This window comes from Saccostrea cucullata, unplaced genomic scaffold (genome assembly GCF_032062105.1).
Source record: "Saccostrea cucullata isolate Sc308-1 unplaced genomic scaffold, CSIRO_AGI_Scuc_v1 ctg1399, whole genome shotgun sequence".
In the NCBI taxonomy this organism is placed as follows: domain Eukaryota; kingdom Metazoa; phylum Mollusca; class Bivalvia; order Ostreida; family Ostreidae; genus Saccostrea; species Saccostrea cuccullata.
Window position 1 is genome coordinate 312 of NW_026940060.1, and position 22,760 is coordinate 23,071.

General features: G+C 33.2%; 2 protein-coding genes across 2 annotated transcripts; one reads left to right on the plus strand and one right to left on the minus strand.

Annotated features, from left to right (window-relative positions):
* Positions 1-744: 744 nt before the first annotated feature.
* Positions 745-2,779, minus strand: LOC134254688 (uncharacterized). The gene is made up of 3 exons (XM_062737228.1): positions 2,684-2,779; positions 2,398-2,643; positions 745-2,185 (listed from the first exon to the last, which is right to left on the minus strand). Exons 2-3 carry the CDS (start codon positions 2,609-2,611, stop codon positions 903-905), a joined length of 1,497 nt encoding a protein of 498 aa, XP_062593212.1. The 5' UTR covers positions 2,612-2,643; positions 2,684-2,779; the 3' UTR covers positions 745-902.
* A 30-nt stretch (positions 2,780-2,809) lies between these two features.
* LOC134254693 (probable RNA-binding protein 19) lies at positions 2,810-21,735 on the plus strand. Its single transcript, XM_062737232.1, has 27 exons — positions 2,810-2,910; positions 3,284-3,466; positions 3,810-3,935; positions 4,341-4,406; positions 4,537-4,753; positions 4,900-4,946; positions 5,178-5,294; positions 5,407-5,469; positions 5,878-5,956; positions 6,388-6,459; positions 6,679-6,782; positions 6,878-6,919; positions 7,542-7,617; positions 8,127-8,257; positions 8,366-8,426; positions 8,638-8,692; positions 8,809-8,905; positions 9,018-9,128; positions 9,391-9,591; positions 9,743-9,850; positions 11,461-11,580; positions 11,890-11,956; positions 12,234-12,372; positions 12,941-13,057; positions 13,455-13,560; positions 20,621-20,744; positions 21,523-21,735. Exons 1-27 carry the CDS (start codon positions 2,875-2,877, stop codon positions 21,591-21,593), a joined length of 2,736 nt encoding a protein of 911 aa, XP_062593216.1. The 5' UTR covers positions 2,810-2,874; the 3' UTR covers positions 21,594-21,735.
* The last annotated feature ends 1,025 nt before the right edge of the window (positions 21,736-22,760 follow it).

Consider the following 22,760-nt stretch of genomic DNA (forward strand, 5'->3'; position numbering starts at 1 on the left):
ACCTACTTTTTCCAAACCTTAATAACTCAAACACGTTATTTTTCCAAAATAGCTTCAATAAATAAATAACTTGTTTAAGTTATTTTGTGTCATTTCTCCCTAACTTCACACCCCGTGCACCAAAGGATTTTGCTCGTGCACCAAGACAAAAACAAATGTTTGACTAAATATTTATAAACATTGCTCAATGCAGAAAAAGTGTTCAAAGTCTTGGGAAAAGTGCGGAATTTTTTTTATTTAATGATTAAAATTAGACATATACACCATGTGGATAAAACCACAAAATAAGGAGTAAAATGCTGTTTATCTCCACCTCCTCACCAATTCTCCATTGGAGTTGGTGAACTCCATCTAGTATTACATAATGGAATCCCAAAATGCAATGCAAAATGGCAGGAAACATGAAATTTCCAAGAAATCAATGTCCAAGTAGGAATTAAAAATAACTTATTTATTTTTAAAAAAAAAAAATTTGTGTGTGAAATAATGTAAAATAACTCATTTGAGTTATTTTTTAAAATAACTTGTTTGAGTTATGCCCCTGACTGCTCATAGTATGGGCAAAGTATACTCAAAAATAAATGCATAAAATTGTCAACTTGAAACATTCTGTACAGATTTTCAAATTTCTAAAACACATCACATTTTTCTAAGCAAATCATTTTGAGTATCGTGTGTTCTTACTAATGATTTAATTTGTGATTTACCATTAATATTATCTAAACATAGCAAATCTCAATCCCATTCATGGAAATCAGAGAAATTTATTTCACATATAAAGAAATGCAAAAACAAACATTAATCATGTTAATGAATGGCATACAGTTTCAGGTTTATCAACAACATTGGATTTATTCCACATTATTCCCAATTCAAAAACATACACTGCGATACAGTATACATTAGTTAAATGGAATTACAGATTGGCATAAGTTTGTAAGTCCACAGCATACAGTAACAATTTTGTCTACCACTGGAACCTGGTTTTCTTCAGAAGTCACTAAAAAGTCAACTGGCATAGTATCGGTAACTATCATATACTTATTTCGCAATAGTCCAATAACTCTCTCAACATGGATGCGGACATGGGCAATTTTGCGAGTGTTTTCAATTTCTCTAGCAGAAAGTTGAGTTTTTCCCTTCGTAAAATTTGGGATTTTCACTTCAGCACACACAAGTCCCACACTCTCATGGATGTCAAAGCCCCTGTCTGCAAGAACAATATCTCCTGGTAAAAGTTTATTTAAAAAGCCACTGTGGTCGGTTATGTGTTTGTCGCTCGTTCTACCTCCCCATGCTTCCGATATAAAAGATATGCATCCCTGAGGTGTTATACCTATCAAATATTTAACAGTGTTATGGTGCTTGTATGACGACCATGTAGCAGCTCGTGCAAGTAAATTGGATGGTCTTTCTATGAAAATCTCGAAACAGTCAATCACAACAGCCACTTTAAGGCCAAAGTATTTTCGAAACTCCATTGGCATAGTTTTTCGCAGCTCCTCCCTGGTTGGCCAATAGATGAAGTCTTTCAACTGAACATATAACACATGGAGGGTTGTAAGAAAAATTCTTGACACTGTTGATGTTCCAATTTGGAAACGGTATGCAAGATCTTGCACTGGTGCATTAAGTCTAAGTCGAATCAAAACCAGTATAAATTTTTGGAATTTTGTGACTGAAATCCTTGGACTGTCTGGTATGTAAGGTTCAATAAAATTGAAAAGGGCCATGAGAGTGATGAAACTAGGTAACCCTGTGTAGTAACTCACTTTTCTGTCATCTCCAGAAAATGTATCTACATTGAAAGTTCTGACACTGTTAATTTGCAATTTCAAAGATGAGTTTTCACAAATGAGTTGCTTACATTCTTCTTTTATTTTCATTAAGAAGTCTTGCCGATCATTGGAATTCTTCAAGGTACATTCTGTGCCACTGGTTTCATTTTCTAATCTTCCCTTGAATATAAAAGCACACACTGGGTTCGACCGTGGCTGGGCGTACTCTGGATGTTCAATAATCGATGCTGAGGTAGCTGCCTCCTGTAATTTCTTTGATTCCAAACGTTTCTTTAACCTTTCATGGCGCTCCATTCTCCCCTCTGGGCATTGCTGGTCTTTCGTATTCATATTGAAAGATGGGGCCCAGTCTGGGTTTGCAAAATCATATAGGTCTGCTCTTTCACCTAAAATGAATTCAATAAAAGACGTAAGTAAATTTAAAGTGCATTACACACAGTATCTTCGGTTATAAATATCACACGCTTTTAGAGTGTAATAATTTAGTGAACGGGGGTCCAATGAACAGTGCACATCTGAACTAAACAAATAAATCATCAATGCTCTGACATCTTTTTTAATGAGCATAAAAAATAGAAACACATAGGGCCTATTGTACCTGATATGAAATGATCTGAGCAGACTTTAGAATATTTGGATGGTTGGAAGTCTTTCCGATATATACGCGCAATCCATAACATACGTCTTTGTTCACTAAGTTCTTTAGTTCTCTCGCCTTCTGTCGTACGCACTGCAGGAATGGTGAAGAATTTCCGTTTCTCGGGATCATCTGACCTGTTTCTACACCCGTGAACAACACATGTATGAACCATTGTCTCGGTTACATAATTTTCCCTTAAATAATCTGGATTAATTACATCTCGCCTCGGGGGGTATGGTATAACAAAAATTCTGGTTGTAAACACAGCTTGACCCACAAAATGGCGCCTGAGCGAAACTTCCGGTAGCATGACGTCATATGAAAACTATCTATAACAAAGGGAAGTCACTCTATAACTTTCATGCACTTCCGGTTTAGGATTGACAGAGAAACAGATACACGTGCTTGCATTTTCGTCAATCATTGTGATCAGATATGTCGAGATTGATAGTGAAAAATTTACCCAAAAAGGTAGGCCTATTTAAATGTGGAAAAATCACCTGATATATGCAACTTTGCATGACATACTTGGAAATTTGAATGCTTGTATCACCTATCTCAGAGTCAGAGACAATTAAATGGATTATAAATAATGTCTGGTTTTCTATATGATTTTGTATAATTCATTGTTTATGATTATACTATATGCAGTAGAATAACACGTCGTTTGTGATAAAACTAAAACTCTATTATATATTTTGTACATTTTTTTCAGAGTTTGGAGAGTGATCCATTTTAAAATGTTTACTGTGTACATAACATGATTTGAAGAATTCAGCATATAACAACAGCTGTTACACTTACTTGTAGAATTAGAAATGTTTTATTTATCTTTTCCTATCAGATCAAAGAAGAGAGAGTGCGTTCGATATTTGGTTCAGTCGGAACGCTGACAGATTGTTCTCTGAAGTACACCAAAGATGGTGTGTTTAGGAACTTTGCATTCATAGGATATTCCTCTGAAGCAGAGGCTGACCAGGCTATTAAACAACTCAACAAAACCTTCATCAATGCTAGCAGAATTAGTGTAAGTTTAAAAATAAAAAATGATTTCATTTAAAGACTGAGGTAAACTGTTAATCTATACTTTTGTCCAAAATAAATGTGCATATTAATTATAAAGAGAGAATTTGTATATTTTAATCTAAAATGAATTTATCTAAATACAGAGTAAAACTGTTCATACATTTAGTCCATTGCCAAGATAAAAGAGATTTTACATACATGTAATTGTATCAATTCATAAACATGATCATGGTTTTGAGATGGCATCATCTCATGACGATGAGGTGATGCCAAAACAAGAGGCTGTAGAGGAGGGAGACAATGAAATCATGGCAGTTTGAGTTTTCTGTCATTACATGTCACAGGTTGAGAAGGCGAAGGATTTCAGTGACGTGAGTAAACCAAGAGCTTGGAGCAAATATTCTAGTGACAGCTCCGCATTCCAGAAGAAACACAAAGGGACTGAGGACCAACAGAGCGATAATGCCAAGGTAGTCAATGACTAATAAATGAAGATAAACTGTGTGACTTTCCGTTGTGGCTTAACTTAATTTATAAAATGTACTTTTCATGAGATGGTTTATATTGGGCTGATATGCTATTATAATATAATCAAGATATTTTTTATTCACTTTACATTTCTTTATGTATTGAGACATCTTTTTAGAGATTTTAATTTATGTCAAATGGGAGCTAATACTAACTGAAGTATTCAGATAAATAAACTTTCAGTAAGAATTCTAAGAAAATGCCATATGTATGGAGTAATCCAATAGAAACTGAAAAACTAAAATAATGATAAAACAACTAACTCACTCTGAAAATTGTCGGTTGGCATCTGCAAATGATTTTTTTTTAGTTTTTTCAAACTTAATTGTTACCTTCATTTTATGTAGAATATTGAGAAAAAAGAAAAGAAGAAAAAATCCAGAGAGAAAGTGGTGGCTGAGATGTTAGGAGAGGTAAACTTTAAATGTTTCCTGGCAGTGGATGGAGTACATTTAAATATTTCATAAATGATCTAAGTAATGGCAATGTGTTTTTGTTGGTCAAGTAAGTGTTATAAACCTCAATAAACCTGTATTTTTAAAGTTGAAAGATGATCCTAAGTTTGAAGAATTTGTACAAGCCCACCAGAGAAGTAGCAACAAGTCTTTGTGGGCAAACGATGAGGTGATGCCAAAACAAGAGGCTGTAGAGGAGGGAGACAGAATGGAGGGAGAGGAGAGGAAGAGAACTGAAGATGACAAGGAGGATAATGAGGAAGGCAAGGACATCGATGAAGATTTGGAGGAAGAGGATATTAAAGGTGTGAAATCAAAGCAGTATACAAAAACAATCTTATGTTGTTTGAAGGATTACAATATATTACATTAATATGTATAAACAGTGATTTTGAATTTGATGAATAATTTGGAATAAATGAAGCCTTGAATTTTAATGTTTTCTTTTCAGAAGATAAGGATAAACTGGCAACGAAGAAGAATGTAACTGATTTGGATGTAAGGATTATAGAGTCTATATTTTTACACCTAGAATTCTTAACATATTTAGTATATAAATGTATTTTCTCTGATTATAGAAGTTGAAAAAGTAACATAAGATTAGATTAGCAAGTTGGCAGTTAGAATACATTAAGTCAACTTTATTCCATGAGGTTAAGTAAGATTAATTAAGTTAATATATTTCCTGTATATTGTAATTTACGAATTCCTACCCCTGTAATGTTTTAGTACTTGAGATCTAAAGTATCCAGTCAGGCCGTGTTTGATGACAGCAGCTCAGACTCCGAGGAGGAAGATCCCGAGACGAAAACCACGAAAACGAAGCTGACAGACAAACAGGTCGAGGTCAGAAATAGAGACAGAATTCACTCAGTTAAAGATGAGAAAAGACGTACCACTAATTGAGATAAGCATTGTCTAATTGAAGTTCCATTATTTTTTATTTTTTTGCATTTAGCCTGTCAAAACAGAACAGAAATACATGCTGAAAATGCGGAACCTGCCTGTTTCATCTGGTGAGGTAATTATGGAATTTAGTTTTAAGTTCACAATAGGGGATTCAATATATGGTTTTATTTGGAACTTTTAACATTTTGGAAATCAAGTAAAGAATTCAAGGTTGCATGAACGAATGTTCTGAAATAAACGAAAAAAATCTTGCAAAGAAGATGTACTAATGGAGAAACACATTTCAGATAATGGGTTATTTTAGTGGTTAGGCTGGTGACAAGGTTTAATTTTAAAATTTCCTAGAAAGTTGGGTGAAAGGAGTGAGCTGATAAATATGTGTGTGTGTTGAGACCTCATAAGAAACTTTTAAATTGTTCTTGGACTACACTTATATGTTCAGTTACATACATGTACATATAACTAGTCAATATTTTCCATGTACAGGTATCACCACAAAAATTCTTTTTTGCTTTTTCAGAAGGCAATCAGAGAGTTTTTTAAACCAATTATTATTAAGGATATACGTTTGCCCCAAAACAACCAGAAGAAGCCTATAGGTGAGTACATTTTGCATTTAGGAAATTGTAAATATAAACTGTGCTGTAAGTAGGGAGGGGATTGGACTGACTTAGACATACATTATACATGAAATTGCAAATGAAGAATCATGTTATTAACCTATTATGACAGGAAAGAGGTTTTGAATCTTAAATAAAGGATTCAGGAATGATGGTCATCATGTAGTTGTATACTTTAGTTGCTAAATGGGTTGATATTTCATGCAATTCCCCGGAAATCTTTAATGGTTGTATATGTTACAGTATGGCCAATGATTTTTGTTTTCATTTATCAGATTAATTTTGTCCATTTCATAGCAGGAATACCTATCTAAATTGTTTTCATGTATTTATGGAAATTCTTCATTATCAATAGGACCTCTGAAGGGTATCCTTGAATGTATAAAAATAAATTGAATTCTCTTTTTCAGGAGTAGCCTATGTGGACTTTTCCTCAGAAAAAGATCTAAATGATGCCATGAGAAGAAACAAGAACTATATTAGTAAGGCTTTATAATATGTGGTAAATAAAAGTCATTGCATACCGGTAGGTTTTAAGTTATCTCAAAAATCGCAAAAAATGATTGATATATAAAATGATTGTCTTCTGTTTTCATCATGAGAAACACATGCTTTAAGGAAACAGTCTTTATCATCTTAAAAGAAAGAAGAAAAAAAAGGAATGGTGGTTAGTTATGATATCTACACAATAAATATTTCAGAAAGTAAAAGAGTTTACTTGAAAAAATGTGAGACAGGGGACATAACTCAGCCCAAAGAGGAAGAAAAGGAGAAACAGAATGATACACAGTCTGCAAATAAAAAGGTACCCTATAGAGAAACACAGAATGTAGACAGGTGTTCCACCAGACTTACAGATTTACATATGTAGGTAGTAAACTCTTAACATCTGTTTTATAGAAGTGGGAAGAACATGAAGCTCAGATGGACAGTGTTGCAGAGGTAAGAACAGAACAAACTTAGATCAGTGACCTCTTGATGAAAATGTGTAATACAATGTAGTATTAAATAAAAGGAAAAGAACTACAAATCATTGTAATATTGTAAATCAGGTTTTTAAATCAAAGGGAAAATATTACAGGGGTAGAAACTCCTTAAAATTACAACTCGGAATAATTGCAAGTACCAAAAATATGAACTCGCAATTTCAAAAGACAACTCGCAATTTCAAGCTTTTTGAAAATAAACCGTCATCTATCAATCTTTTTAAAAACTTCTTAATTTTCCACATGATCATCGGATTTGGCACATGCTTGTTCATTTAAAATTGGCAGATATAAACAGAAACTAAAGAGAGAAAGATTAATTTGGATTGAAATGGGTTTTTTTTCAAGGGTGAAATTTACACTTAAAAAATCAACTTGCAAATTTTTGGGAGTTAAAAAATTTTTAACTCTCAATTTTGATAATCTAACTCGCGTTTTGCCGTATGAATTACTGAAAGTGCATTTGAATGTAGAATTTATTAAAGATTTTATTTTATACATTAACTTGTATTTATGAATTATATATTCAGATATTGATTTATATGAGGGTTCAATGATGGAATTTTTACTTTATGCAGACAGGGAGACTGTTTGTTAGAAATTTGCCTTATAGCTGTACACAGGAAGATTTAGAGGAAGTTTTTGGAAAGTTTGGTAAGAAAGTTAGTGAAGTCTTAGTACTGTAGATCACTAATTTTTCGCGACACCTTATTTTCGCGAGATAGTCATTGACTCTTGATTAGCGACACAAAATTTTCACGAATTGTGGTTAAAGCTCTATATATTCTTAAGGAATGCTTTTATACGCGAGAATTAAATTTTAGCGAGCACAGTGTCTCGCATAATTATGCGAAAATAAAGTTCTTGCAAATAAAATTTGATTTACAGCAATTCTTGTACAGGGCATGATGTCACAGAAGCAGTAATTACCATTTGTATTTGTATACTGTTAGGTATTCCTTTATTACAAAGCCAAAATGAAGTCTGTCCTCATGCCCTAATTCTTAATGAAATTAGGATGTGAATGCAAAATTTGCCTTAAGTGAAGTTCTTCCACAAGAGATGTTTTCCAGTGAAAATAAGCGATGTCAGCTTCATGCTTGAAAGAAGTTAAAAACATTGGGTAACTTGCTTTTGTTGATTAGCTTTGTTTTCACCTACAGGACCCCTGGCTGAGGTTCATCTATCCATTGACACTGTCACAAAGAAGATTCGGGGTTATGCCTTTATTTTGTTCATGATGCCAGAGCATGCAGTCCGAGCTTATGAACAACTGGATGGAACGGTGTTCAAGGTTTGTGCTTCTAAGTGCTGCCTTATATTACAAAATTTGATTGATCTTTACAATTTCATTATAGGAATTTCTCCTTGACCTGATTGTTATTCTGCTTGTAAATTTCAGGGCAGGATGCTACATATTATTCCTGGTAAAGAGAAGCTGGATGAGGAAACAGAACACTCAGGTAAAATCAACAAAGAAACTGAAAATAAAATTGAAACTGACAATAATTCAAATCTGTTGTTTATTATAAAGTGACATATTCAAGACTGGAATGATTATGTTCTTGCTTTGTATTTATGAAAAACAATGCATACTGTTCGTTATGATTTATCATATTACACTTAACACGTAGAGACAAATCTTCATTTAGCAAGGTTTCTCTCATTTTGTAGAAGGGTCATCTTTCAAGACTAAAAAAGCTGCAAAGCAGAAAGCTGAGGCAACAAGGTAAAGCTTTCATTCAAATGTTTAAACATCATGGTATATACTGCCACATTAATATCTCATTAAGCTACACTACACTTAATTCATGATAGTTTTAATGAGTATGCCCGGTCTTTCAGCTCCCATAACTGGAATACCTTGTTCCTTGGAGTGAATGCTGTAGCTGATGTAATGGCAGCCAAATACAACACAGAGAAAAGTCACATTTTAGATCCAGTAAGTTCTCATTTCTGATCTTGTTCCTAAACATTTAATCTATCAGTTATGTCAGTAATATAACATTTTTTTCTTATTAAAAAATGCTGATTAATTGCTTTACACTTTAAAGGAAGCACCCCAAAGTCTTGGTGTTAGAATGGCTCTGGGAGAAACTCAGATTGTGGCAGAGACTCGGGACTTTTTAACGGAGAATGGAGTTGTCTTAGACAGTTTTAGTCAGGTTTATTTAACCTTCCATTATCATCTCATCACATCCATGTGTTACATTCATTGATAGATTCTTATTTAGTCAAAATTAGTATGGTTTGTTTGAATAAGAATTTTATTACCGTGTGTATCATAAAATCTTTGGCCTAATTTGCCTGTTTTCTTTATTGATGTCTTTTTATGCTCATGTATATGATGTGACATCAATTAAAATATTCCTCTGATACAATGTGCCTTGAGGCTAAGAGTATAAATTCTCATTACTCCATTCCTAGGCTGCAGCTCCACGTAGTAAGACGGTGATCCTGGTAAAAAATCTGCCAGCTAACACGGACCCTGAAGATCTGCGGACCGTCTTCAGTAAACACGGAGCACTGGGGAGGGTCATTTTACCTCCCTCTGGAATCACTGCCATCGTGGAATACTTAGATCCAACGGAAGCAAAATTAGGATTTAGAAACCTTGCTTACACCAAGGTATACATTCATTTGTTTGATTGAAACAAAATGATAGGCATGCTGAATATATACTGAATAAATGAAACTTGTATTTCTTATTGCTAAAAAACCAGATGTTTATGTGTATAGAAGAAGTAAGATGCACATCAGTTTTGTTTTATTCTTACAGTTTCAGCACGTACCACTGTACCTTGAGTGGGCTCCAATGGAAGTTTTCCGATCATCAGTTGTCAAAACAGAAAAAGAAGACACTTCACAAGATTCAGAAATAGTCAAGGTACATGCTAATTACATGTAACATTTTAGTAACATTTTAAAGTCAAGGTACTTTAAAATCTCTTTTAATCATATGTGTATCAACTTTAATAGTTGACTTCGTGCACTTCACATTTAAGTAAATTGCACTCCTTGATATTAAAATTTTTAATTGAATGATTTTTTCTTTTTTAGCTCACCTCAACAAAGTTGGGGGAGCTTATGTAATACCCTCGGCGTCGGCGTCCTCGTCGGCGTCCCGGGTTAAGGTTAAGTTTTTTGGAGCAGTTTTCTTTTTAAGTACTTCTATGTCCTATATTGATTAGACATGCATGGAAGATGTTTCTAGTGTGTTTCATTGTACCAGTCAAAGTTTCAGATGCTGCAATTTCAGCAAAGGAATGACCAGGTTAATGTTTTTGGAGCAGGTTAACATTTTTGGTGCAGTTTTTGGTGTAGGTCCCATTTAAGTAACTATAAGCCCTATGTTGACCAAACTTGCATGGATGGTACATCTTAGGATGCACACTACCAGGCTTGCTTCGGATGCTGAATCTGACATACATTTTCCGCATGAGTGAACAGGTTTATGTTTTTGGTGCAGGTCTCATTTCCAAGTAACTATGAGCACTATAGTGACCAAACTTGCATGGATGATACATCTAAGGATGCATACTACCAGACTTGCTTCGGATGCTGAATCTGACCTACATTTTCCGGTTGAGTGAACAGGTTAAAGTTTTTGGTGCAGGTTTCATTTCAAAGATACTATGAGCCCTATAATGACCAAACTTGCATGGATCATGGTACATCTTAGGATGCATACTACCAGACTTGCTTTGGATGCTGAATCTGACCTACATTTTCCAGTTGAGTAAATAGCTTAAGGTTTTTGGTGCAGGTTTCATTTCCAAGTTACTATGAGCCCTATAATGACCAAACATGCATACTACCAGACTTGCTTCGGATGCTGAATCTGACCTACATTTTCTGGACGAATGAACAGTTTAAAGTTTTTGGTGCAGGATTCATTTCCAAGTAACTGAGCTCTATGTTGAGCAAACTTGCATGGATGATACATCTTAGGATGCATACTAATAAAACTTGCTTCAGATGCTGAATTCGACATACATTTTCCAGATAATGGACCTCGTAAAAGTTATGGGTGCAGGTCTATTACCAAGAAACTATAAGGCTCATATAAACCAAACTTGCACAAATGATGCATCAAGGGTTGAAAACTCTCAAACTTGCTTCAGATGCTGGATTTTAATTACGTTTTCATGATAGAGAACTAGTTTGAAGTTTTTTATATAGGTCTCTTCCAAAGTATCAAATCAAAATTGCTTAAATTTTGCATTTTTGGATGTACACTTTTTGTTGGTTAATTGTGTGACTTTGCCTTACTTAAAGACAACGTTCGTTGAGGTGAGCTCTGTAATCTTTGATTACCTATGTTTTCTATAACGATTCAAAAATTAATTTCTATTCATTTTAAATAGCAAGTACTAGATTAAAATTTTAAATACTTTCACATACATATTTTCACTTAAAAAAAATTGTAGTAGAGGAATGAAGACAACCTTTCCTTATGAAATTTGGTGATTTAATTGATGATTATTTTGATGACAGAAAGAAGAGAATGAAGAGGAGTCCTCTGATGAAGAAGAAGACGATGGAACCCCAGAACCTGATTCTACTCTCTTTGTGAAAAATCTTAACTTTACAACAACGGAGGAAAGTCTCAGAGAGGTAGGAAATTACGCTGTTGTCATTAGATTACTTAGTTGTGATCTAAATTTAACTGCGATTTGGCAATATTTTTTCCTAAGAGAAAAACTCTAAGTCAGTCAAATTTTATGAAAGATTATAAGGTTTCATTTTCACAAATGTACATGGAGACACACCTCTTCCTCATAAAAGGCTATAACTTAAACTGAAATGAAAATTATCAAATTATATGATATTAAATCATGTGCATTTTACTAAAATTAAGGGGATGTCATTGAAGAGGAAAAGATTGCAAGCATTATAGCACATGATCCACTGTTTTTATTTCAGAAATTCAAGAAATGTGGAAAAATACGGTCAGTTTCAATTGCAAAAAAGAAAGATATGAAGAATCCAGGTATGTGATTTTATTAGTGATAATGCATGTATCTTATTTATACTGATACATGTACATTAGTTTATGATTTGTATTAAATAGTAGATTACAAACTCTGAAGAAATTATGTGTTTAGAATTAGAAATCAAAATTGTAGTTCTGTAGCAAAAAAGGAAAAGTAAGGCTCTTTAGTTAATTTTATATAAAATTAGCAAGGTTTATTCTGTGAGGAAGTTGAGAATTTTTCTGTGTATTTTGAGTTAACCCTACATATTAATTACTGTCCATTAATTTACAGGGCAGTACTTGTCTATGGGGTACGGATTTGTGGAGTTCCAGAGTAAGGAGAGTGCAATGAAGGCCATTAAAGAGCTCCAACACTCGGATATTGATGGTCATGCTGTGGAGTTAAAGATCTCCAACAGGACAACTCTTACGTGAGTAACATACAGAGTAATGCACAGATCTGTCTCACAACAGAAGGCTTAAAAATCCAGACAGGCAGTCTTATTTTGTTAGTTTAAAAAAATTTTGTCTTTTTAGATTGCACTTATTTCAGATTGCCAGATTGGACAACACTCTGAATTATACAACAAATGAAACAATTGATTTCAGTAATAGGCATTCAGATTGGAAATACTCAATATCTGAATAATACAGGTTTCACTGTACTTGAAATATTGTTAACTTTTAATATAATAAATCTGAGAAAAACAAAGATAATGGAAACAGATGTGGCATGATATTCATGATAACATTGAAATTTGAGCATAGTCTGATGGAATATAGTTCTCTTACTTTGCCCAATGTTTTTAATCAATCTTGTTTACAATTTTTTTCATGCATTTCCTTACTTACCTTCTTTCAAGGTTTTGAATATCTATATCAACAGTTTTCAATGATTTTAAAAAAATCTTTATAAAGAGTTATGTCCCTTTGATCATGACTGTAACAATATATTGAAACGTTGCAGTTTATGCTAAGGATCCAAAAATTCTTTTTCAGAAAGGAGAAACCAAGCACAAAGAAGAAACAAAAAGTGAAAAAGCAAACAACAACAAAGATTTTAGTGAGGAACATTCCATTTGAGGCCAAAAAGCATGAAATATATGAACTTTTTAAGTATGTGCATTGTTATTTAACAAGATTTGTTTCACACAAAATACAGCAGAGGCAATTTAATAAACAGTAATTGTTAAGAAATGCATTCCTTATTTGTGCCTGTCGAATTAAAGTTTAGGTAGAACATCTCTATTTGTGGATGACAAGAAATATAGATGTACATCTTGTTTTTCCTTCCACAACAGTAAGTGGATGCAATAGGGTAAAGTGAGTATTTATGTAGATGCCTTGATTGTACATTTACTTCAAGTATTAAATGGTAGTTTAGCTCTGCCATCATGCATATCTTGGTACTGTATATGCTGCTCAGTTGTACTTTGATGTTATAGTAGATAACTATTTTTTAATTTATTTGAATTATCTAAATCAGTACTAAGTGCAGCTTGATGCATTACAGGGTGTTTGGAGAACTGAAGTTTGTGCGACTCCCTAAGAAGCTTGGAGGGACGGGTTCACATCGAGGATTCGGATTCGTGGATTTTCTGACAAGACAAGATGCTAAGGTAAGGCCCAAGTTTTCTCCCTTTATTTTTTTTTTTTATGACAGGTATATAGAGTACAAATAAAGTTTGGAACTGAAAATTACCCAATCCTTTAGTGAAAAAACGTGTATCAGCATAAAACTTCTCTGTTAAAATATACGCAAACAAACCTTTTATCATTTCTACCTTAATGGAATTACCACCACAAATTATCCTCTTCTGATATTGTTTGCCCCAAGTAATACAGTCAAACCTGTTTTAAGAGGCCACTCGTGGGAGAATGACAAATTGGCCACATAAGACAGGTGGCCACTTATTCCAGGTTTCAATCCAATGAACAAAAGAATTGTGACCACAGTTGTGTATTTCTTTTCACACGTATCCAAATCCAATTTCAAAACATTTAAAAAGTTCAGAAATTTTTAATCAAATGAAATCCCTTTTACATTTAATTTAACATGAATTTCTGAAAGAAATCTGTTATTATTTTTTTGTGTGTGCGTTGGTAATTTAAATTTTACAGGAAATCATAAAATGTTCTAATAACGTAGCATTTCCCTCATACTGTGTTAAGTTTTTTTTTAGTTTTTCTAGATATATATTTATTTATTTAATATAAAAGATTAAAACGTGAGACTGACCGTTTGACTTGATAACCTCAGGCGAAATTGAATTGTAATTAATGCAGTCTATTGGGTTTATGTCATGAAAATATTCAACAACTTAATTTGTATATTAAGAACATCAATAAAGATCTTTTAACAATAAATCATTTAATCATATTAATTAAATCCTGACAGAATTCAAATTACACCTGCAATTATTGGTCATTAACTCATTATCAGCTGTTCATGTTTGGCTTCGTATGAGGATGCGAGGTCACATGACAGACGGAAGTCATGTGACAAAACAGACAAAATGGCCGCTGAAAACAGGCATGTTGAGCAAACGGGACTCAAGAACACTGGCCACTGGCCGCGTTAGACAGGTGGCCGCTTAAATGAGTTAAAATATAGTGAAAAAATGAACGGGCGGGATTGAAACTGGCCGCTCATGGGGAGTGGCCGCTGATTAAAGGTGGCCGTAACAGCAGGAGCGACTGTACTCTTCTACATAGCTATTTGTTTCATTACGCAGGGGTATCATACATATTGTAACATACATGTATCTTTTGAATGCTTTAAGAATGGAAATATGATACAGTAAATTTCGTTTAGTAATTAGTATGAACACGGATATTTTCATGTCACAGATATAGCAAAGTTTGGGAAGTTTCTAGTATGCCGGTCCCCAGAATCACGCGATTGCGCATGAGCAGTTATTTCCCTTGCCGTTGCTATGCAGAATGTAAACAAACCGCAATTTCCCACTCGCTTCAACAAAACACATCCGATCGAGTGATTAGGGTTAGGTTATATAGTTTTTAGAATTGGGGTTGTTTTATAAATCCACTCTGTAATCTTTCTGACTTTGGGTTAATTTATGTAATTTTTGCTTACAAATGGCACTATGAGTGCCTTTTGTGACCAAAAACTTGCATGAATCAGCCTGTCAAATCGTGCCGATATCTTACACTTTGGTTTAGTTCATAAAATTTTTGCTTTACAAAGAACAGGAAAGTTTAAGAAATGAAGTTTCGGGAAAATCAACTCTATTGTCGAAACATGACGATTTTCAGCGCTGAGTTTAGGCAAGTTATTGTAAAAGCGACTTACCGTTAACTGCAGCTCGATATCCTGACCTCCTAATCATGTCCAAATATTTAGAATATTTTTCCTTTCAAATCGATAATGATGCACAATTCAATCCATCGATGACTAGTAATTAGCTAACATTTGTTAAATCCCTGTATTTCTCACAAAAATCACGCAATTTTAATAACATTGCACTTTGAGTCCTATCAGGCATTACGTCAAAACACAAGTGACGCATCTCATGAATATTTATCAGATTACGTCAAAAATTGATCATGTGACTACATTCCTAAACAAGGGGAGATGGAGATTTACTTCCTAAACAAGTACGTTATTTTACGAAATCTTTTAATTCTCATTTAAAAAACTGTGTTTAAAAACCAGTTTTTTAAACCAAATTTTTCACAAGGAACACGAATTTGGGGTCAAATTTGCAAATTTGTGGCTTCTTTTTCGATTTTGTCGATCGCTCACGCGATCGTCTATATACTGTACACCGCCTTCGGCGGCACCTATTTTAGCGCCATAATTATGGGGACCGGTATACTAGAAGTGTTCCCAAAGTTTTCTTAGATCCCCTGCTTTAAAGATTTAATGTATTTCTTATACGAATATAGTGAATTACGAATATAGTGAAGTAGTTTTATAGGTCCCAGTGACTATTATAATGGAGTTTTATTGTATTTACACATGCAGGTATTACATGATGTAAATGCTTTTGTTTTTATGCCCTATTGTCTCTAACCTCAATGATTGTTTACACCATATCTTTTCAGTCATGTGTGTTAGATTGTGAATACAATCATGTTCAAAGCTCAAAATGATTGAGGGCCCACTAGTCTGGGGCCACTGAATTTTTAATCTTAAAATTATAGAAGGCATGAGCCCTTTGGGTCAGTTGTTTTTTTTCTGTTTTAATGCATAACAGGATTTATTCATGATCAGTTCATGCAGTTAATTTGACTGGGTTGTGCATTTAAGTTCTGTCATTTCTTGTTCAAATTTTTTTACGCTGTACTCCTAAGTAACAAAATAAATATAAAATATTACTGTATTAATTATTATGATTTTAAGTCAGTCTTTAAAAAATCTACTGGACTACTGGGACAATGAATGTACTGAGTTGACCAATAAAAATTTAAGTTGATTGTCCGAGTGACAAATTAAAAAAAGTATTTTTTGCCCTGATGTTCAAATAATATAACATTTAAAGCAATATCAAGGTTATTGGTTTTTTACCTTGATAACAAAAATCTTATCTTAAGCACTTCTATAAAAGTTCTTTAAAAAGTTGTTGACCTTGTTAATTTGAAGTTGACATCATTATGTGCCAAAATATATCAGCTTTTTAAAAAATTTTCTGTTCTCTTTCCTTTTTTAATTTTTTTTTTAGATAATAAGGCTCTTGGGTGAGTGTTGTTACCCATGGGCACTAAATTTAGATTTTGTATTGATTTCAAGTAAGGATCTCCAAAATTGAAGTAAGTATAAAAGTTTGCATGGAACTTTACAAATAAAGGTATTCAAAAGCTAAGCTGGGGGCTAGTATATTATAAAGACTGTTTATGGAGTGGGAATATTCATGAACTTCATGATGATGTGTTGAAGAAGCCAAGATCAGGCTTAAGTTTGGTGAATGAAAAATATGTACTCTCTCTATGATCTAAGTGGAGATGTACATTTCAAACAATTCTTTATCTCTGAATCTAAATGTATTGCATAAAGTGGTGTTTACTGAAGTTTCTGTCAACATATACCTACACTACAGGTACCGGTATGTCTGTGTATAGTAAAACATATACCATGTATTTATATTGAAATACCAGGAATAAGAAATTTTGTTTTGCTATTAGCATAATTTCTTCTGAATCCATTAATTTCATAAATATGTTTTAAAACTATATTGCTGTGAGCATAAATTCACTTTAAAGGTGTATTTAGAGAAAAGAAAGTGTTTGTTAAGTTATCTAACCATGATAATTTTATATGCTGGCCCAACCTTTTTTTTGTTGTTGTAAAATCTATTTCTTCAAACATAATGGTTTATAGGTCATAAGGTCAGTTTTTAATAGTCATTTCTAGAGCTATCAAAAGTTTGCCTTTAGGTATAAAGTAAAAATAATAATAAAATCTTACCTACTGACCCTATTTATTATTCATTAGCTTGTAATTGGAAAACAAAATTGCAGGCCTGATCAAATTTCCTTCAAAATATTTTTTACCATAGTGGCTTGTTTTGTATTTTGGGAATGATTGAGCAATTTGGGGAGTTGTGCCCCTTTGACTTAGAAAAATTCCAATTATTTGGGGGAAGGGGGCATATTAAAGACAAGTGTTTCACAAACATCTCTTGTTAATCATTAATTGGATTGAACACAGGCATAATTGCTGATAAAAATTCTCTCCATAGGTCAAGGTAATTACTGATACTTTTAATCACTGAAAAATGCAGTAATGGTTGGTAGAGGTCTCACTGCATGATTGGAAGATCATGTGTTCAAATCACAGCTGCGACTTATTAAGTCGATAAAAAATAGCTGTTAGCTACATGTAGCAACTGTTCCTTTGGCAAGGTATTAGTACTTTGAAGTGAAAATTGTGAGTCCTTTGGATAGGATTTTAAAAACCTAAGCTTTCTAAATATCATGTTAGGTGTTGGCACGATTAGAATCCCTCACTGCTCAATGGCCCTGAGTGTTGAGTAAAGGTCTAAATTTGAAGCCCTTTATTAGTAAATGGTCTCTTTTATATGAGTGAAAAAAGTCTTAAACAGGACATAACAAGAAGTCTGTGAGCCAATGCTCACTTATAATACCCGCGCTCTGTTGTGAATGTACACAAGTTCAATTACAGACAGATGCACAGATGAATAGGAATTTGACACCAGGTTCATATAAAAATTAATCCAGCCATATTGCATGCCTCTAAAAGTATGTGCTAGAATTTCAAGCATCTGTAATGAGTAGTTGCTGAGAAAATTGCGACAAAAATTAGTTATGTATGAAACAGACAGATGCACAAATGAACAGGAATTTGACATCGGATTTAAATAAAAATGTATCCCAACATATGGTATGCCTCAGAGAAGGTTGTATTAAACTTTCAAGCATCTGCGATGAGTAGTAGCTAAGAAAGCTGCGACCAAAATTTGTTATGTATGAAACGGACAGACGCACAGATAAACAGGAAGTTGACATTGGATTTGAACAAAAATGTATCCCACCATATGGCATGCCTCATAGAAGATTGTGTTAAACTTTCAAGCAACTGCAATGAGTAGTTGCTGAGAAAACTGCCACCAAAATTTGTTATGGACAGCTTATAAGACGGATGGAAACACAAGGGTAAAACAGTATACCCCCCACTCCTTCGGAGCTGGGGGATTATGATAAAATGGAATCAATCAATTAACAATCACTGAAAATGTAGTATGTGAAGTAGCTCATTGATAGGTTCATGTATAGAATGAAGCAAAAGAGAGAGCTAAAATGAAACATATTGTACGTAAACTCAGGGTGGGAAAGAATCCCTTACAAAATAATATACTAATATAAGATAATTATTCTTCCAAGCATTTCATGATATACTAAGTTTTCAATCAAAACCTCTGAGTTTCCTAAAATACATGCACCGGGTAATGTAATGGCTGTAACTGTCACCATAAAGAAAGGAGTGAAAGAGTTTTTATTAGGGATGTCAACGAATATTCGAGTACTCGACTATCGTTCGATCATGCCGCCTATAAATTTCTTTAGTCGGTTATTCGTTAAAAATGTGTTTCATCAAAGTAATTTTGAATTCAAGGCAATCAACTTAGATTTGCCCATTTCATTTATTTACAGATCAATATTTTCTTATGTAAAGTTCAGGGTATGGTTTAACTGTTCAAAGGAAATTATTGACGTCGATGTACATGTATATTCCGCAAACGTGTCTTCAAAATCTACAGTTTTGGTATAGTTGGTGATTGTCAACCTCTTACAGTTTTAAATGGAGAAGGCAATTCTTTAGTTTTGTAGATACAAACTAAGATCTGACATGATACAACTATTCAGAAAGAATATTAATTAAACAGCTATTACAAAATTGTAAAATACATGTAAATTGGGGTCAGTTATGATCATAATTAAACTGTGTTTTCTTTTTCTGATATTATAATTTCATAATTACAATCATCGATTGTTTGCACAAAATTTCATAATCAAAATATATATCACAAGCTCTCGCTCTTTTTTTGTTTGTATAAGAGACACGCTTTAATTGTTTACAAGTAAAATCATTGACAGACATGTACAAATGGCTTCAATTATGGGGTACATGTACAATGTACTACTGGTATGTAAAAAGAACAAGTGAGAGTGTTTCACTTTGATATCCTCCATTTAGATAAAATGTGCAGCTAATATATATTTTGAAATTAAATACATTGGATACATATTGATGTACAGTTTTCATTGTACTACGTAAATGTATACAATTCAGAAATTTGTTGTATAATAGTGATAGCGTAGGTTAAATATTGTAAACTCGTCTGAAAAAGACAACAGTAAAAATGACGTAAAAAATTAAATTAAACAAATATTCGACTATTGTTCGACTAAAGCATCCGACTGTTCGACTAAGCTGTCCAAATAAAATTGACATCCCTAGTTTTTATAAATGACATTTTCTGACTGAGTTTGAATTAATTTGTTTGGAAGATCAGTTCAGTGTTGAAAAAAAGACACCATTGAACGAAATTCAAGATTGGAATTTTTAAAATCGATCAAATATTACAGAAAATTTAGTAATTTGTGTGAATATGTTTTGTTTCTTGAAAGAGAAAAAAAAAGCAGACAGAATTAAACAGTGATAGCCTTGGTTCAAACAGAATGCCTCAATACTAATGCTTTTAAGCTTGCTGTCTTTGGACATGTTAATGGAAAAATCAATCTTCTGGCACCATACAAACAAGTCATTTAAGTGATGTTCTGTGGAAGTTAGACAAACTCTCACTTCTTATTGCATAATCCAGTTAACTCTGATGATTTTATTGATTGACATTGGTTTCTTTTCTACATTGCTGATTTGTACTTGTCTTACTTATTAACCTCTACTAATAAGTACTAGTATGTTAAATTATATACACTGTACATCATTGTTGCATAATTGTACAGTAACACTATGAAAACCATGTATTAAGAATGTACACATGGATATAGTGTTGAACATTAAGTTCCCTAACTTATAAAGCAAGCCTCTTCATGTGCACTAGCTGGCTCTTAAACATGTTAAGTGTTACTCTATATGCACTGACCTAAAGACCAAACTCTTAGATCTCTTTGTCCATTTTAATCTGTGAGAAGGGAGAGATAGACAAAGTAATTTGATTTGATTCTTTTAATCAGAGAGCTTTTGATGCCCTATGTCACAGTACACATTTGTACGGGAGGCGGCTGGTGCTGGAGTGGGCGGAAAGTGCCGAGGATCTGGACCAGCTCCGTAAGAAAACAGCGGAACATTTCCATGAGGGTCAGTATCCTTAATGTTTTGGTTCATATTGTGCAGTAGGAGTCTACTTATATTATTTATAGATAAAAAATAATGTCCAATAGAATTGAAATACACGAAGCATTCCATGTTTTAATCTTCATAGTCCCCGCTCACTGATAGATTCAATGACAACCTTGAAATTGACATTGATATTTAGAGGCACTTGACCTTTGTAAATTTGCATTCACTGAATTACAAAACAGGAACAATTAGTAAACACATGTAGTTATAACTTTCAAGAGCTTTAAAAGAGAAATTGGAAAAAAGTAAGTATTTTAGGATTGAGATGGTGTCATAAAGTAGGATTTATGTGAACAATAATACAAATGCATTTTCAAAGCCCCTTTTTTTACTGACCTTATATTCTTCTTTGTTTGATTTTGATAAAGAAATTGAATTTTTTCAATGCAAAATATACATGTAGCAGTTAGCTTTTTTGGAAAATGCTCGAGTATTATGTAAGAAAAGGTGTCTTTTGTTATTATAGTTGTAAATAAAATTGAGTAACGAAGTCAGCGATTGGAACCTACAAAAAATAAATACAGTACAACCTCCCCCACCCACACATTTACTCGGGGAAATTGCCTTGGGTTTCTCCTCATTGTGGTGAAGCACTTTGGGCTGATAATCTTCCCACAATAACATTCATCAATTTTGATTATTCTTATATGACATGTACTATGCATATTTAAAGTTGCAAAATAATAATTTTTTTTATTTTTTTTTTTTATTTTTCAAATATTTGTTTTTGTTTTAGGTGGGCCATCCAAGAAACTGAAGAAATCAGCAATTCTAGACAACCTACAATCTTCAAATTTAGAATTTTAATAGTTGCAAAATACTGTGTTCAAGTTTTTAATGACATTAGTTCTGCTATAACCTAAAATAATTTGTTATTGTATTTTGACTGTATACATTTCTCAATGCAAGAACTTCTTAAACATAAATATCTTTCTGTGGAAAAATATCCTTTTCAAATTTATTTTTTCATATTAAAGCTTGAAAATATCGGGTAGGTGTTTTTAGCACCCTTTTGGTTTGCATCTCTGTGTTAGATGGTCAGTAGTTGTGGCATCAAGATCTTGAATTCAAACTCTTTGTTTGAAAAACATCAAACTTTCTGAGGAATTATAGATGGGGAAGGAGTTAAAAAATATTGGTTTCAAAAGAAAGGTTTTATCACAAAGATTATAAAGTGAAATGTTAAAACCCTAGCACAAAGTTTTCAAAAGTTATAAACAAGCTTAAAGTTTTATTTATTACAAATGTACGATAGGTCAAGCTCAAAGGTCATGATTAGGGGATCAAAACTATTGGTAGAAGGAAGGTCTTGTTGCTAGAAAAGGCCTAGCACAACACATTCAAATGTTATGGTCAAGGTAAAAGTTTTTCAAAAGTAGGTCAAGTTCATGGTCAAGGAAGGTAAAAAGAAGGTGTGGACAATGGAAAATGCCATGTAAAAAAATTAATGCTAAAGCAAACAAAAGTTACTTCCAGGGAATAAGTTTGGTAAAATTTTGCAAGTTTTTCAGATGTTGAAGTCATGAATTTGAAAGCTTTAGCAACAACCATTAAAAAATTATGAGCAAGATTTTTTTGTTTTGGGGAGGGGGATCCAGGGACCCTAAATGTATCAACTGACAAAGTTTAACAATTCTTAGCCAATTAGTATCTGAAATATTTTATTTCAAAAGTAGGTCATGATGACATCAGCTGAATCATCTGTATCTGCGCAATTCACTTATTCCAGTCCTCACGATTCATTGACAATGCCAGATTTAATAAATAATCTTTCCTACAATAGTCATATTTTTTTTTTAATTGTTCACAGTGACCTACTTTTTGGTTGACGTTTTCTGAAGACCCAAGATGCATCAAGTGACAAAGTTTGATGATTCTATGCCAATAAGTACCCGAGATATTTAACTCTAGCCAAACAAGAGATGTTTGTGAAACACTTATGCCCCCTCTCCCAAAAATTGGAATTTTTCTAAG

Bases quoted from the DNA above. Each gene is read 5' to 3' on its own strand.
- LOC134254688 (XM_062737228.1), bottom strand. From the start codon at position 2,611: ATGGTTCATACATGTGTTGTTCACGGGTGTAGAAACAGGTCAGATGAT. The intron at 2,186-2,397 runs GTACAATAGGCC...AATTCATTTTAG, and splicing joins CTCAGATCATTTCATATCAG to GTGAAAGAGCAGACCTATAT.
- LOC134254693 (XM_062737232.1), top strand. From the start codon at position 2,875: ATGTCGAGATTGATAGTGAAAAATTTACCCAAAAAG. The intron at 6,783-6,877 runs GTACCCTATAGA...TCTGTTTTATAG, and splicing joins CACAGTCTGCAAATAAAAAG to AAGTGGGAAGAACATGAAGC. The intron at 9,129-9,390 runs GTTTATTTAACC...CTCCATTCCTAG, and splicing joins TCTTAGACAGTTTTAGTCAG to GCTGCAGCTCCACGTAGTAA.